Genomic DNA, 13,562 nt, shown 5'->3' on the forward strand with positions numbered 1-13,562 from the left:
TTATCCGCGGGGTCCGATGGGGTCGGCGGCACCCAGGGCATCGCGCACATAGCATGGAACGATAGGGGAGGCAAGACGGAGTGTCAGGAATTGGGCGAGCGGACAGAGAGAGAAGGACAGGGCGGGCTGCGCTCCCAGAAAACAAGGACATCCGCGCTGAACGCGACGACGGTGTAGCCGCGCTGAGAGAAGCTGAGGGCGAAGTGCCTGCCGAGAGCTGCACAGGGCGAGGAACAGCCGGAGGAGGAGGATGGCGACGGGACTGCGGGCCGAGTCGCAAACATCCATCGTGCACAGTGTAATCAGGGCACTACGTTGGAGAGAGAGCGGGCAGACGGGTCGGGATGGCGGAGAGTGAGAGGCGAGCATGCAGCGCTGACAGGAGGACCGTCTAGATCGGTTCGGCTGTGTCCGCCGGGGACACGACGACAACGAAAGAGTAAGTACCCGGGCCGTGGTCCGAGAGGGAGGTGAATGAGGACGAGACCGCGCGGACTAATGGAAAGCAGCCCGCGGCGTGGGCCCTTCTCCGACGTCCGACTCCAACACGATGGCCGGGGTCATCCCGAAGACCTGCAGGGCGAGGTTCGTTGCCATCGTCCGCCTGTTCGTGATCTAGGCCTTAGGAATGCTCAAGGGAGTATATGATGCTGCACGTCACAAACGAGGGCGAGAAAAACACAACTGCTCGCGCTGCGTCTTCATATCCAATCCAATCTCGCTAGCCCCAGACGAGCTCTGAGACCTAATGTGGTGGTACAGTGCGATACAGGTCCATGTATGCAGTATGCAGGAGTTGTGCAGGAGATGGAGGCATCGTCTAGTAGGCCAAGGGTGGTAAATAGCGAGGTATGGTATTGTGAGGGGCGGGAAACGGCTTTACCGCGTCCATGATACAAATTACGAGCGAGACGTCGTGCGCTCACCCGGCCCCCGAGACCCCGTGCACACTCTGACAGCTGCAGATGAGCATCAGCACATGGCCACCGTTCAAGGAACGTGCGCAGGCACCAGAGTACGCACGGTAGTCTCACAACTTCTTTTGTCTTCCCCTCTCGCGCGATAACAACATAGTGAAGCCCCTGCAGAATACAAGATAAGCCGACGACAGTCGCATGGTACCGAGTCATACTCGCCTCTGTCCTTTCCACACTCCTGACGTTTCCGAAGTGTGTTTTTCCGCCTTCAAGGAAAAAGACGCGAGACCCCACCTGTCGCAGCGGCGGTGGTCAGCGTTATTATCGGACCCTCCACCGACACAAGCTCGGACAAACGTCACATACCAGTGGAAAGAAACCATCCTCCATGAGAGTCCGCGGACGCGGACGGCGCTGGGAAGCCGACGAACCTGAGTGGTCCATGTTAGGGGGAGCCATGTACGAGGGGATGGCTGCGGTTCAGGAGCTGGGATTGGTGGGGACGGTGGTGGATGGGAGTCGCGTAAGTATGAAGGAGGGCGCTACTACATCTCGCGTAGAGGCGTAGTGTCGTAAAAGGGACGACGAATCTGGTGGACCGAGGGTGATGTGGCTAAAAAAGGCAAGAGGGATGTCGTATAGACATACGATGACGAGAAGCGGGAGGATGGCACGCGAGAAGAAGAAGACGGAGATCGTGCGGCGAAGTCTAGACAATGGCGCTCAAGGGGTCGGCCGTGTGTAGTCACGGACGCAAGCAGGCAGTCTGGGTCCACATCAAGAATTTTGGGAATGAAAAGACTGGAACAGGGAGATGCTTCGCGGGAGGAAGCGGAAGAAGGGCCCGGCTTGAGTGCAAGAAGATGAAGTAATGAGATTGGAGCAAGGCAAAGGGATGGTAATGGGGAAATGCATTCCCGCGAAGGGCAACACGAGGAGACACTAAGAGCAAGCGAACCGCCGGCGAAAAAAATGACTCGGGCGTGTACAGACGGATGTAGATTGGACGGGAATAGTGTCGGACAGCGGAGCGCAGTGCCCCTAAGAGGAGCGGGGAGAGTCCTCGAACGACTGGACGCCTAAGTATCCATAACGCAAGGGCAGTCCAGACCGCTGGCGATCACTCTCCGGCTGCGCGGCGCAAAGAGAAGGAGCCGGGGGCCATCCGTACGCAGAAAAAAGGGTCGGGAACTGGGAGCAGATGGTGGCGACGAGCGCAGCAGTGGCAGCAGGCAAACGTCCATGCCGCAGCGCCATCGTGGTTGATGCAGTATCTTCCAGAGCCGCTCATCAACGCCCGCGCCATCGTGTTGATACGCCGACCAAATCACGTAAAGAAAACCGGTATCTCATCCCGGCATTCTCATCTGAATCGCTATCTCAGTCTCACTCATTCACACACACTCTCTCATCGGCTCTCGGAGCTCGCACCGGACGCTTTCTTCTCGGGGCCGTTGATGGTGAAGGGGATGTTGAGTTCCGAGATGCGTGTTCCCTGCGTCTACCTCTCGTGTATACACCCACCCTCCTCGCCCAGGACCCGGAGATCGCAATCGACGGCATCGTCGTCTAGAATCACGTTGTGTCCCTTTCGTGTGCATCATGACCGACCTGTCCTCCCAGGCGGGAGTCGTCAGATCATCAGATCGAAGGCTCCGAGCGCATCATGCACTCGCCCAAAGTCAGGTCCGCGCATGGGTCGAACAAGTTCGCCGTCCTCATGGACCGGCTCCGGCGCGGACATGCTCCGCGCAATCGCCTTCGGTGCACAGGCCGTCTTGCGTGAGTCCCATCCCCCTTCCACCTGCCCTGTAAGCGAGGGCCGAGGACGGCTCCCTTGTGCCGCAGTCGGTCGGACATCCGCGTACGGGCTCGTGATCGCTCGGCAGGATGGCGTCGAGGCGACGATCCTCGCCGAGTGTGAGCCCTCGCTCGGGCTCGCGGGGGAAAAGTCTGTCGGGGACATCTGTGGGAAGGCGGGCGATATGACCATCAAGGTTTGTCATTAGGCACGCGGGCCCCTTTTTTTTGTGCGATGTCGCTTATTCAATGGGAATACAGGAGGGATCTAGCTCTGCGCTCTGAGCCCAGTGGTGGTGCTGGGAGTGAACGTTGCGTAGTGCGTTCCGCGTCTTTCAAGCTCTGACTCGAGCGTGCAGGACTTCAGGCCGTCGCGGATACATGAGGCATGTCGCGCCTTGTTGCAGCAGTACACTGCTCCGATGCTTTGAGGTTGCCTATCAGGCTGTCGAGTGTTCGATGGTTGCGGTTCCTTCGTATGAACAATTGAGAACATAAATACACAGCAGTGCTACCCCCAACAACGATTTCAGGTGTGCCACGTATAGAGGTCTGTGGGGCGGCGGCTGTAACGGAGGACGCAGCGCAGAGCGCGAGGACTTTGTAACAGTCATCGGACACTCATAGAGTACATACCGCCGGTTGTATCCGACTCAGCGACGCAAGTCACCTCGCTTTTCCGGCACAGACCCGAGCTTGATTGCGACGTGCCACGACATATATTCGCCTCTGGTGACGTATGCGGGCATATGGGGACCACCACGGTGGTGTTTCCCGCGTCTTTCCCTCTGCGTCTGCCCATCACTCTCTCAGACTAGCAAATCCCTCTTCAATGTTCATGGCCAGCGCCCGAAATTTCGGAGGATGAACAAGGAAAACCGGGAGAAGCAGCGGGAGAAATAACCTACGCTATAGCAGGCGAGGATCCCAAGTGTCGCGCTCGCGAACCAAACGGATCGGTGTCGACGGTGGGTGCCAGGTGGAAAGAGGTCGAACGAAGGTGACAGGGATAAGGTCTGGTCTTCGTTTCCTTGGGTCTAAACCTACACCTGCGCAATTTTATATACATATTCATAGGGGCATATCATAATCATGATGTGGCATGGTCGGATTCGGGGGGATTTGCGGCTCGGATGGACAAAGAAAGAGAGTAGGTGTAGATTGGATTACATAAGGGATGCGCGGGAAAGAGGTGATGACGAAAACGGAAGGTGCGGAGACGCGGATCGTCATCCCGGGGTGGCGGCCCGGCTATTAGAATACGATTAAGACTGGGGTCAAGCCTGGTCAAGCACAAACAGCTACTTGCTGCGGCACGTGAAACGGGCGCTGATCTGCAATTTGGCGGAGTCTGGAGAGCTTGCTCTTGCCGCCCGTTTGCCGCCCGCTTCCTATTGCTATCAGGGGTCAGTAGAAACCGAAATCAACAAATCGGCTTCGTGAGAATCATGCATTGACGTTTACTGCATGATCCTCAGGAAACGGAACTCGCATAACCATGAGTTTACGACCTGTGATGGACTTTTTATGCGAATGCCTGCCAAATGATCACGTGATGTAGCTGTCCGTGCTTGACTCCAGTCTTAGAATTGCCCACTATTCGCGTGGGATGTAGCGTGCTACAGATGCCAAATCTCATCTAGACGCCAACTGAGAATTGAGTTGCTCTTTTATAAAAGTTTTCCTCAACGCCCTCATGATTCACCTGCCGGCCATCATGCATGCGAGGCAGTCCCGAGATGTCCGGACGCCGGCGCCTTGCCAGGCCCTGCTATCTGTAACCTGTGCTCACCGTCTCCGACAGTGAGCATACCTCCCCCATTGTTTTGGCACAACCCATTTTTTGTATACTATTAGTGATTAGAGTATATTTTTAGTGAACTACTACACAGTGATGCTACCAAGTAATAGTGGGGCCACGGTGGCTCGCCGCGGCCCCGGGACGGCACGGAGGTAGAGGAGACTCGAGAGTGATGCGAAGGCGGAGTAGGGCGATATGGAGAGGCGCAGAAGGGCGCGGTGGAGGGCGGCGCGGGCAGAGAACGGCGACAAGGAGGAGGAGGAGAAGAAGGGCGCCCCGTCGTTCCTCGTCCTCCTCCCCTCGCGTGGATCGAATCCCCTGACAGGCTGACGCTTCTCCCGCTGGAGGTGTTGCAGGTGCCCGTGTGCGGCCACGTCACGTGCCCACCGGGATCTCGCTCACACCTTTCCCGCTCTCCGCCGCCTCACCATCCGCAGCGCGCGCCCGCTCCACTTCTGCGGTAACACATGCAGGTGCAGGGCGCGAGCTCGCGCGGGAGGGGCGGGGATGTGGCCGGACCTGAAGAGCATAGCGGAGGAGATCTAGAGTCTAGACCGTGTGCAAGCTGCACGCGCTCGCCGTCCCGCGAGCGGTCCGCCGCGTGTACGTTCCGAAGCACGGCGACACTTGTCTGAATTTACGGATATTTAGATATGGTGTAAGCCTTTATCATCGACTTATCCCCGTGACAGGGGGTAACACGATCAACCGGGAGAATGTTGGCACTTGACCTGGCCACCATCATCGATGGAACACTACAGAGAAATTATCTACGGTAGGGCGTGGAAGTACCCGGGAACACTGATTTATGAAAACGTGAGCTGAGCGGGGGCCCATTCGATATCGAGGATCAAGTGGTGTCACGTTAAGTAGTGACATGGGGGTGACAAGCGCGCTTGCCTAGCTGCACTGCACTTGCGCTTCACCTGTTTGCCGCTCCTCAGCGTCCCCATTGCTGCTCCGTCCCCGCTCCTCCTTCTCATCGCTCCGACGGCTCGATGTGGCGAGGGCTGCACTCGAGCCCGTCTGGGACTGCCTTCAACTCTCCGCCTCCGCCACGGTCCTTCCCCAAGGCATCAAGCTCACCGGAACATCGACCACGACAGGCGGCGACGACGACCTCCGGCTGCGGCGTGGTGTCTGGCCGAGCGAGGAAGTGACATACGCTCTGATGGAGGGGCTCGATGCCCTGACCAGTGAGCGTGTGTCATGTTCCTTGCGCGTCCGCGACGACCTCCACGACGAGGGCCACGGTGAAGACGACGGACGGCTCTCCGGTCCACCCCGCCGACCCTCCAGCGTCCCCTCCGACCCTCCAGCACCCCGCCTGCCCCAAGCGCCGTCGCCGACTTACCGCTGCTCTGTGCCACTCCAATGTCCCCGGTCCTTCCCCCAAGGCATCAAGCCCACCGGAACATCGACCACGACCGGCGGCGGCGACGACCTCCGGCTGCGAGGCGTGGTGTCTGGTCGAGCGAGGGAGTAGTACGCGCTCTGATGGAGGGGCTCGATGCCCTGACCAGTGAGCGTGTGCCATGTTCCTTGCACGTCCGCGAAGACCTCCACGACGAGAGCCACGGTGAAGACGACGGCTCCCCCGGTCCACCCCGCGGACCCTCCAGCGTCCCCGCCTGCCCCAAGCACCGTCGTCAACTTACCGCTGCTCTGTGCCACTCCGGTGTCCCCGGTAAGTGCTCTCGTCTTTGTGTTTGCGATCCTTTGTTCAAACGTTCACGCTTCGCCCCCCCTCGTCCCTCCGTTCCCCTCCAGGCCGTCACCATAAACCGGTCTTCGTTTGTCCTCCACCTAGCGCGCGTTTGCCCGCGAGCGTCGCGACGCACCTCTATGCACCTTTTCATTCGGTACGTTTGGCCGTCTTTCATATTTTATTCTTCTGTTTATCCCTCCAATTCTCGTAGACCTCAGAGCCCCCCGCCTGAGAAGCTTGATTCAAGATGCGTTGTTTGTTCGCCGCCCTCTCCCCCTCCCCCTAGTCCGCTCCTCGTCCACCGTCCTTTGTGTTGTACTTGTCACGTCTGTCAGCCACGTCTCCCTCCCCTTTCTTCGTTTGTCTCATCTTTTCCCACCTGCGTAGCCTTTTTTCTTGTATTTGTAGCACTTTCATATGTCATCCTCATGCGACTTTTGTTGAAATTGCGATGACGTGTGCCTCGCTGCTGTCCTGGCCGGGCGACTTTGTGCTCCTGGCGACGTCACTGCGCGGACACGCGATGAATGCGCCCTCGTCTACGACGTCAATGGCACAGGCCTTGTCCCCCGCTGAAGCGCAGAGGCACTCGTGAAGTGCATAATAATAATAATAATGCAAGCTTATTCGCGGAGGCTGCGTGGCGGACCAACTCAAACCCAGCCCATCAGCGTCTTTAGGAAAGCTAAACACATGCCCAGTGTATTTCGATGTGGCGCGAAACCGAGCCCAGGCGATCGGCCCCTTAAATCGGCGATACGCCCAGTCCTTGTCATTCTCTCTGTGTTCATTCGGATCTTTCATACGCCTCTCCTCACTGATGTACCCGTCCTCTGCCCCACGTGGCGGAACCGTGCGGCTGGGCGGTGAGGGGCTGGCGCGGTGCGCTCACGTCTGCCCGGTTACTGTCCCGTCGCGGTGCGGCCGCTGCTGGAGGGTTGTGACTTCAGTCACTCACTCAATCCGCGTCTGTCTCCAAGCTCGGAGCTTTTTTTGGTGTATTGTTTATAGTATCGTATCGACGTAGTGTTTCACATTGCCGATAAAGACGGGAGAGGTGGTGCGGAGGGAAGGGAGAACTTCCGCATAATACAGATAGGGGATTGTCGGCCAGTGGGTCCCGTCGGTGATGAGATCATGCATGATTGTGAGGAACTGCGTTATCGTGTCGTCGGGTTCGTCATAATCGTTTTCGGGCTCCGTTGCGGTGTTTTCGTGAGAATGGGAAGCGCCGACTTCCTTCTAAACCACTCGCGCGACTTCTACGTGAGCGGCGTACGCCGTAGGAAACGTAGTGGACGAAATCGCGATGCACCGTTTCCAACATAAGGGAACATCAGAATGGACTGGACGATTTAAGGTGTCTTGACGTGTCGTCCGAAATGGTGGGATCACCAAAGCGCGAGTGCAGCGCGAGGGTGGTAAGTAGCTGACTCCCAGAGCGGGCGTACAGCCGGACTGCTGCAGAGAAGGCGCGCAAGGCGCGTGTGTAGATGTAGTCGGGTTTTTTTTCGAGATACATCGCGGGTAGCGGTGGATGTACAGGGTGGATGATGGAGGCCGTGTATCGGTGATGCGCATGCTGCGGCTACGGTCCTTCCCTAAGGCATTAAGCTCACCGTAACATCGACTACGACCGGCGGCGGCGACGATATCGTGCTGCGCGGCGTGGTGTCTGGCCGAGCGAGGAAGTGACATACGCTCTGATGGAGGGGCTCGATGCCCTGACCAGTGAGCGTGTGTCATGTTCCTTGCGCGTCCGCGACGACCTCCACGACGAGGGCCACGGTGAAGACGACGGACGGCTCCTCGGTCCACCCCGCCGACCCTCCAGCGTCCCCTCCGACCCTCCAGCACCCCGCCTGCCCCAAGCGCCGTCGCCAACTTACCGCTGCTCTGTGCCACTCCAGTGTCCCTGATCTGATCCACCTGACCGCCTGCCGGTGCGGCTCCACTCTTGGTGAGCTGCATCGTCTTTGTGCTTGTGGTCCTTTGTCCAAACGTTCACTCTCCCCTCCCCCGCGTCCCTTTCTGCAGTCCGTCACCGTGAACCGGTCTACGTTTGTCCCCCAACTAGCGCGCGTTCGCTCCGCGAGCCCCCCCCACCGTGACGCCTCTCCGCGCTTCTTTGTTCACTCTCCACTCCTCCCCCGCATCCTCCACCTAGCGCGCGTTTGCTCCGCGTCGCGACGCCCCTCCACGCCCCTCCACGCCCCTCCATGCCCCTCCACGCCCCCTCTACGCTCGGAAAGTCCCTCCTCCTCCACGACGCTCCGCTCCCAGCCAGTCCTTCACTTCTTCCGTACCCGTTTTGATGTACTTTGTAAGGCTCCTTTTCCCAATTTTAGCCTTGTCATCGCTGTCTCACGTCGTTCATTGCTCTCATTGTTTGCAATCACTCATAGAATGCCACATCTTTCACTTTAACGCACTTTGTGTGTGCCTTGGCCCTTGGCTTTCGGAGCATGCATGATACTATGCCACCCTTCCTTTCTGTTTGCCTTACGAGAGTCTTCCAGGTGTCTCAATGAGTGACAACGCTACATGCTGAATGCCGGTATGCCCAAAGTATGCCTGAATGCTACGCCGCTACGCCCCTCCACACTCCTCTCCGCTCGGTAAGTCCGGCCCCCTTTGCGCTATTACTCCTTTTTCATTCCTCCAATCACCGCAAACTTCCGATCCCCTTCGGTCGGTCATCATCTCTATTGTTCTACACACGATGAGGCGGCATGGAAAGGCACCTGCCGCAGAAAGAATTGAAAGCACATGCTGGTGATGAAATAAGAAAGAGCGTTCAAGCGGCTAACGAATTACAAAACGGAGGCACTGGCACTTCTCACCTCCTTCTGTACCGATACCACCTTCTCGTTATTTCTGCCCCGCCCACTCTCCCTCTCACTCTGGTGTTTATGAGCGACTGCAACACACCTACTCGCTTCAACAGCCAGGTGGCCCTCCGACTGGTGAGAGTCATCGAGCGAAATATCGACAACCACCCCCACTGAACTGTCCATTTCTCAGGCGGCGCAGGACCGGCTTATTCAGGTAAGCTGTCACCTCGCTCAACGTCCCAAAGCTAACCGTCTTCAACTCCTAGACCCATGTTCAGCTTCGCACATGTGATGCCCTGGAGGCATTTGTTCAGGCGGCCAATTACCGCCCCACCCTCGCTCTCTCCGTTAAGGAATTCACTTGCAGGCTCTCGCTGAAGACTGGATTTCCTGCGCAACTCCTTCGAGATTCCATTCGTGTTTGCATGAATTTGGAGAGCCTCTCCCTCCATCTCCCCCTCTCATCGCCCCCGACAGTCTTCACCAATCTCGTGTTCCCTCATCTTCAACGGTTCACAACCAACTTCCGTCATTCTGCGCTCCGCCAATTCCTCTCACAGAACCCCACTATAACGACGCTCCTTTTGGAAGCCTGCGGTCGGCCGGTGGCGTGCCCACTACGCGACATCGATCTTTCTGCTGTCACACGACTACAGTGTCCCGCCCGCTGTCTTGCCGCCGTCGCCGGCACCCATGTCGGCGCTGCAGGAGTACGGCTGACCCGGCTTTCATCCACTTTCTATGCCGCGATTACGGCCCTGTCGTTCTCCGATGTCACTACCCTGACGCTCGACTTCTACTCCAACGATTACGACGTTCTTATCCGCGTTGGGGCTCACCTCCCGCGCTTACTCAAACTCAAAATGATCGAGAAGCTGCGCGAGCCATTCGTAAGTCCCCACCCCTCTAATCGTAGGCGCTCTGAATTTCGCTGATTCACATTTGCCAGCAAACGCGCCGGGCCTGGAAGGATCTACAGAGCTGGCATGACGGTCTGGCACGGCTTTCACGGCTGTGGCTATTTGAACTGGTCACTTCTCTAAGTGTTGTCAGAGCTAGCCGCACGGAAGAGGCCGTGGTCACGGGATGGGCCACTGGGACCACTTCACGTTCAGTCGCCCACCCATCTCTTATATGCATACGGCTCTGCCAGAGAAGCGGTAGTGACGGAGAAATTGGGAGCCATTGGGTTCGTGACGGCCCCGAGAAGTGGATTCGCCTTCCGAACATGTCGACGCAAACTTGTATTTTCTAAATTGCTGAGCCATCTGTAGATTGCGCATGTGCGTAGCATGTACTCCCCTAGCTAGCCTCATCATTGTCGCCACTTCCAACTTATGGTAGCCCTGTCTGTCGTAATCTGTACCTATCTCATAACAAAGATTGTTTGGTCCCTCGTGTCATGGCGTGCCTGGTGATCGTTGGAGACAGCGAGAAGGACGCTTTATCAGCACGTTGTGCATCGCCCCTCCCCCTACATATCATGAATGAATGATGATGATGAACAACGTATTACGGAGATGTGGTGGATCGGTGATCGGTATTGTTTTCGCTTTCCTCGCACTTCTAATGGCACTCCACCTCACTCAACTTTGCTTGCACATGGAAAGTCAGATTATGCATTCTGTCATCGTGAATTCTCCCTGCACACACTGACGTCATGTTGTGGTGCGTTTCTGTCCAGAATCTAGACTCTGCAGTCAGTCCCACAACACCCAGGACTCGCCCGCGCTGAAGGTGCGGCGCCGCGGCATCTCACTCGCCCTCGATATCCAGTGCTTCGGTACCTACAACGCGATCGGGTTCAGGGTCGCGCACTCGCGCGCGCTAGCGTGCCTCCGCCACAACCGCTCATGGACGTGTGCGCGGGTCTGGCGGTGGCGTTTCGGAGGACCTGTGGTTCACTCCTGTAGAGGAGATTTAACCCGCGGACCAAGAGGTGTGCGAGCGCGTGCTTGAGCGTACACGAGCGGGTCCGGCGCATATTCCACCCCACATTTCGACACATTCTCCGTGTTGCACCAGCGACGTGTGTGTGTGCATGCAGCTCATCTGTTTGCACTCGTTGATTGAAGCATGATGGAAAGTGTGCCGCGCGAAGCGAGGCGACTCTGAGCATTACGACGCTTCCGCAACCACGCCACTCCATTCTCTCTCTCGGCGGCATGGGCTGCCTGCACCGCTGTGTGAGGGGACACCTCGTTGGGTTTTTGATTCCGCGGCTGTCATGTTACTAAGCGGTGTGGGGAAAAGATGAGGGATACCCACAGGTTGGACCGGATGGTGCATGCACTGGGCCGGTTTGCTTGAGTAGGATTACTCAGCGCTTCCGGTAATACTCGGGCACCGCTATTTGAGCTCACTTCAACAACCTCCTATTCCTCTACAACCGTCTTTTATGGGCTAGCAGTTGAAGGTCTGCCTATGCTCTATTTGTTGACTGCTGATACGCACGTGCCGCCGCTGTACGGTGCACCGCGACCACACTAGCGCCCGCGCGCCGCCGTCCACCTCGACCTCGCTCGTCTTCACGCACCTCGACCTCCCCGCCGCGCGCACCCATCGCGATCAGCCCGCGAGCACCCCTTATCGACGCTCCAGCATTCCAGGCCAGACGCGACGCCCACGGACACACCGCGCCGCAGTCCACGCACGACCGAGGCCGGCACGGCACGCACCCGATCCACCTCCTCTACAGTACGCCGATCTCGTCCGTCTTTTCATCTTCATTCTTCTCCTCTTCTTGCACGTTTAGTATGCTCTCCTGTTCTACATTTCGTACATTTCGTATTCTAGTATCCACTTCGCACGTCCCCCATTTCGATCCTCTGCCTTGACCTATCCCTGCTCACCTGTACCTCGATCTTCGTTCCTGTCCCCCGCGCTTTCGGCTCAGCCCTTCATTCTCGGTCTCGATTTCGTACATTTTTCGTGTCTTGGACTGTACATTGATCTGTCTACATACTCGCCCTGTGCGTCACATGTATTTAGGCTCACGCTTTGCTTGTTGATACACAGTTCACTTTCCCGCTTCGTTCGCGAGTGCTGTGTGCTCACCTCGTCTTCGCCTTCGACTTCGCCCACGCCCACGCTCACGCCCACGCTTTCGCCCACGACCTCGACTCCCTTCGCCTGCCAGCGCCGCGCGTGCGCGCGATCTCGTCTATTCCCTCCGCGTCTATTCCCTCATCGTCCTCCTCGCGCTCGCGCGATCCCCCGATCCGTCCTCTCTTCGCGTTCGCTCCTCCTGCGTTATCGTGTCGTCGGGTTCGTCATAATCGTTTTCGGGCTCCGTTGCGGTGTTTTCGTGAGAATGGGAAGCGCCGACTTCCTTCTAAACCACTCGCGCGACTTCTACGTGAGCGGCGTACGCCGTAGGAAACGTAGTGGACGAAATCGCGATGCACCGTTTCCAACATAAGGGAACATCAGAATGGACTGGACGATTTAAGGTGTCTTGACGTGTCGTCCGAAATGGTGGGATCACCAAAGCGCGAGTGCAGCGCGAGGGTGGTAAGTAGCTGACTCCCAGAGCGGGCGTACAGCCGGACTGCTGCAGAGAAGGCGCGCAAGGCGCGTGTGTAGATGTAGTCGGGTTTTTTTTCGAGATACATCGCGGGTAGCGGTGGATGTACAGGGTGGATGATGGAGGCCGTGTATCGGTGATGCGCATGCTGCGGCTACGGTCCTTCCCTAAGGCATTAAGCTCACCGTAACATCGACTACGACCGGCGGCGGCGACGATATCGTGCTGCGCGGCGTGGTGTCTGGCCGAGCGAGGAAGTGACATACGCTCTGATGGAGGGGCTCGATGCCCTGACCAGTGAGCGTGTGTCATGTTCCTTGCGCGTCCGCGACGACCTCCACGACGAGGGCCACGGTGAAGACGACGGACGGCTCCTCGGTCCACCCCGCCGACCCTCCAGCGTCCCCTCCGACCCTCCAGCACCCCGCCTGCCCCAAGCGCCGTCGCCAACTTACCGCTGCTCTGTGCCACTCCAGTGTCCCTGATCTGATCCACCTGACCGCCTGCCGGTGCGGCTCCACTCTTGGTGAGCTGCATCGTCTTTGTGCTTGTGGTCCTTTGTCCAAACGTTCACTCTCCCCTCCCCCGCGTCCCTTTCTGCAGTCCGTCACCGTGAACCGGTCTACGTTTGTCCCCCAACTAGCGCGCGTTCGCTCCGCGAGCCCCCCCCACCGTGACGCCTCTCCGCGCTTCTTTGTTCACTCTCCACTCCTCCCCCGCATCCTCCACCTAGCGCGCGTTTGCTCCGCGTCGCGACGCCCCTCCACGCCCCTCCACGCCCCTCCACGCCCCCTCCACGCCCCCTCTACGCTCGGAAAGTCCCTCCTCCTCCACGACGCTCCGCTCCCAGCCAGTCCTTCACTTCTTCCGTACCCGTTTTGATGTACTTTGTAAGGCTCCTTTTCCCAATTTTAGCCTTGTCATCGCTGTCTCACGTCGTTCATTGCTCTCATTGTTTGCAATCACTCATAGAATG

General features: G+C 57.9%; 1 protein-coding gene across 1 annotated transcript; it reads left to right on the forward strand.

The window, feature by feature from the left end:
* Positions 1 to 2,611: 2,611 nt before the first annotated feature.
* Positions 2,612 to 3,002, forward strand: BXZ73DRAFT_106789 (uncharacterized protein; the record flags this gene model as incomplete). Its single annotated transcript, XM_048016725.1, has 3 exons — positions 2,612 to 2,699; positions 2,766 to 2,914; positions 2,979 to 3,002. 3 exons carry the CDS (start codon positions 2,612 to 2,614, stop codon positions 3,000 to 3,002), a joined length of 261 nt encoding a protein of 86 aa, XP_047872369.1.
* Between the last annotated feature and the right edge of the window lie 10,560 nt (positions 3,003 to 13,562).

Source organism: Epithele typhae, assembly GCF_022376455.1.
Source record: "Epithele typhae strain CBS 203.58 chromosome Unknown BXZ73scaffold_91, whole genome shotgun sequence".
Taxonomy (NCBI): domain Eukaryota; kingdom Fungi; phylum Basidiomycota; class Agaricomycetes; order Polyporales; family Epitheliaceae; genus Epithele; species Epithele typhae.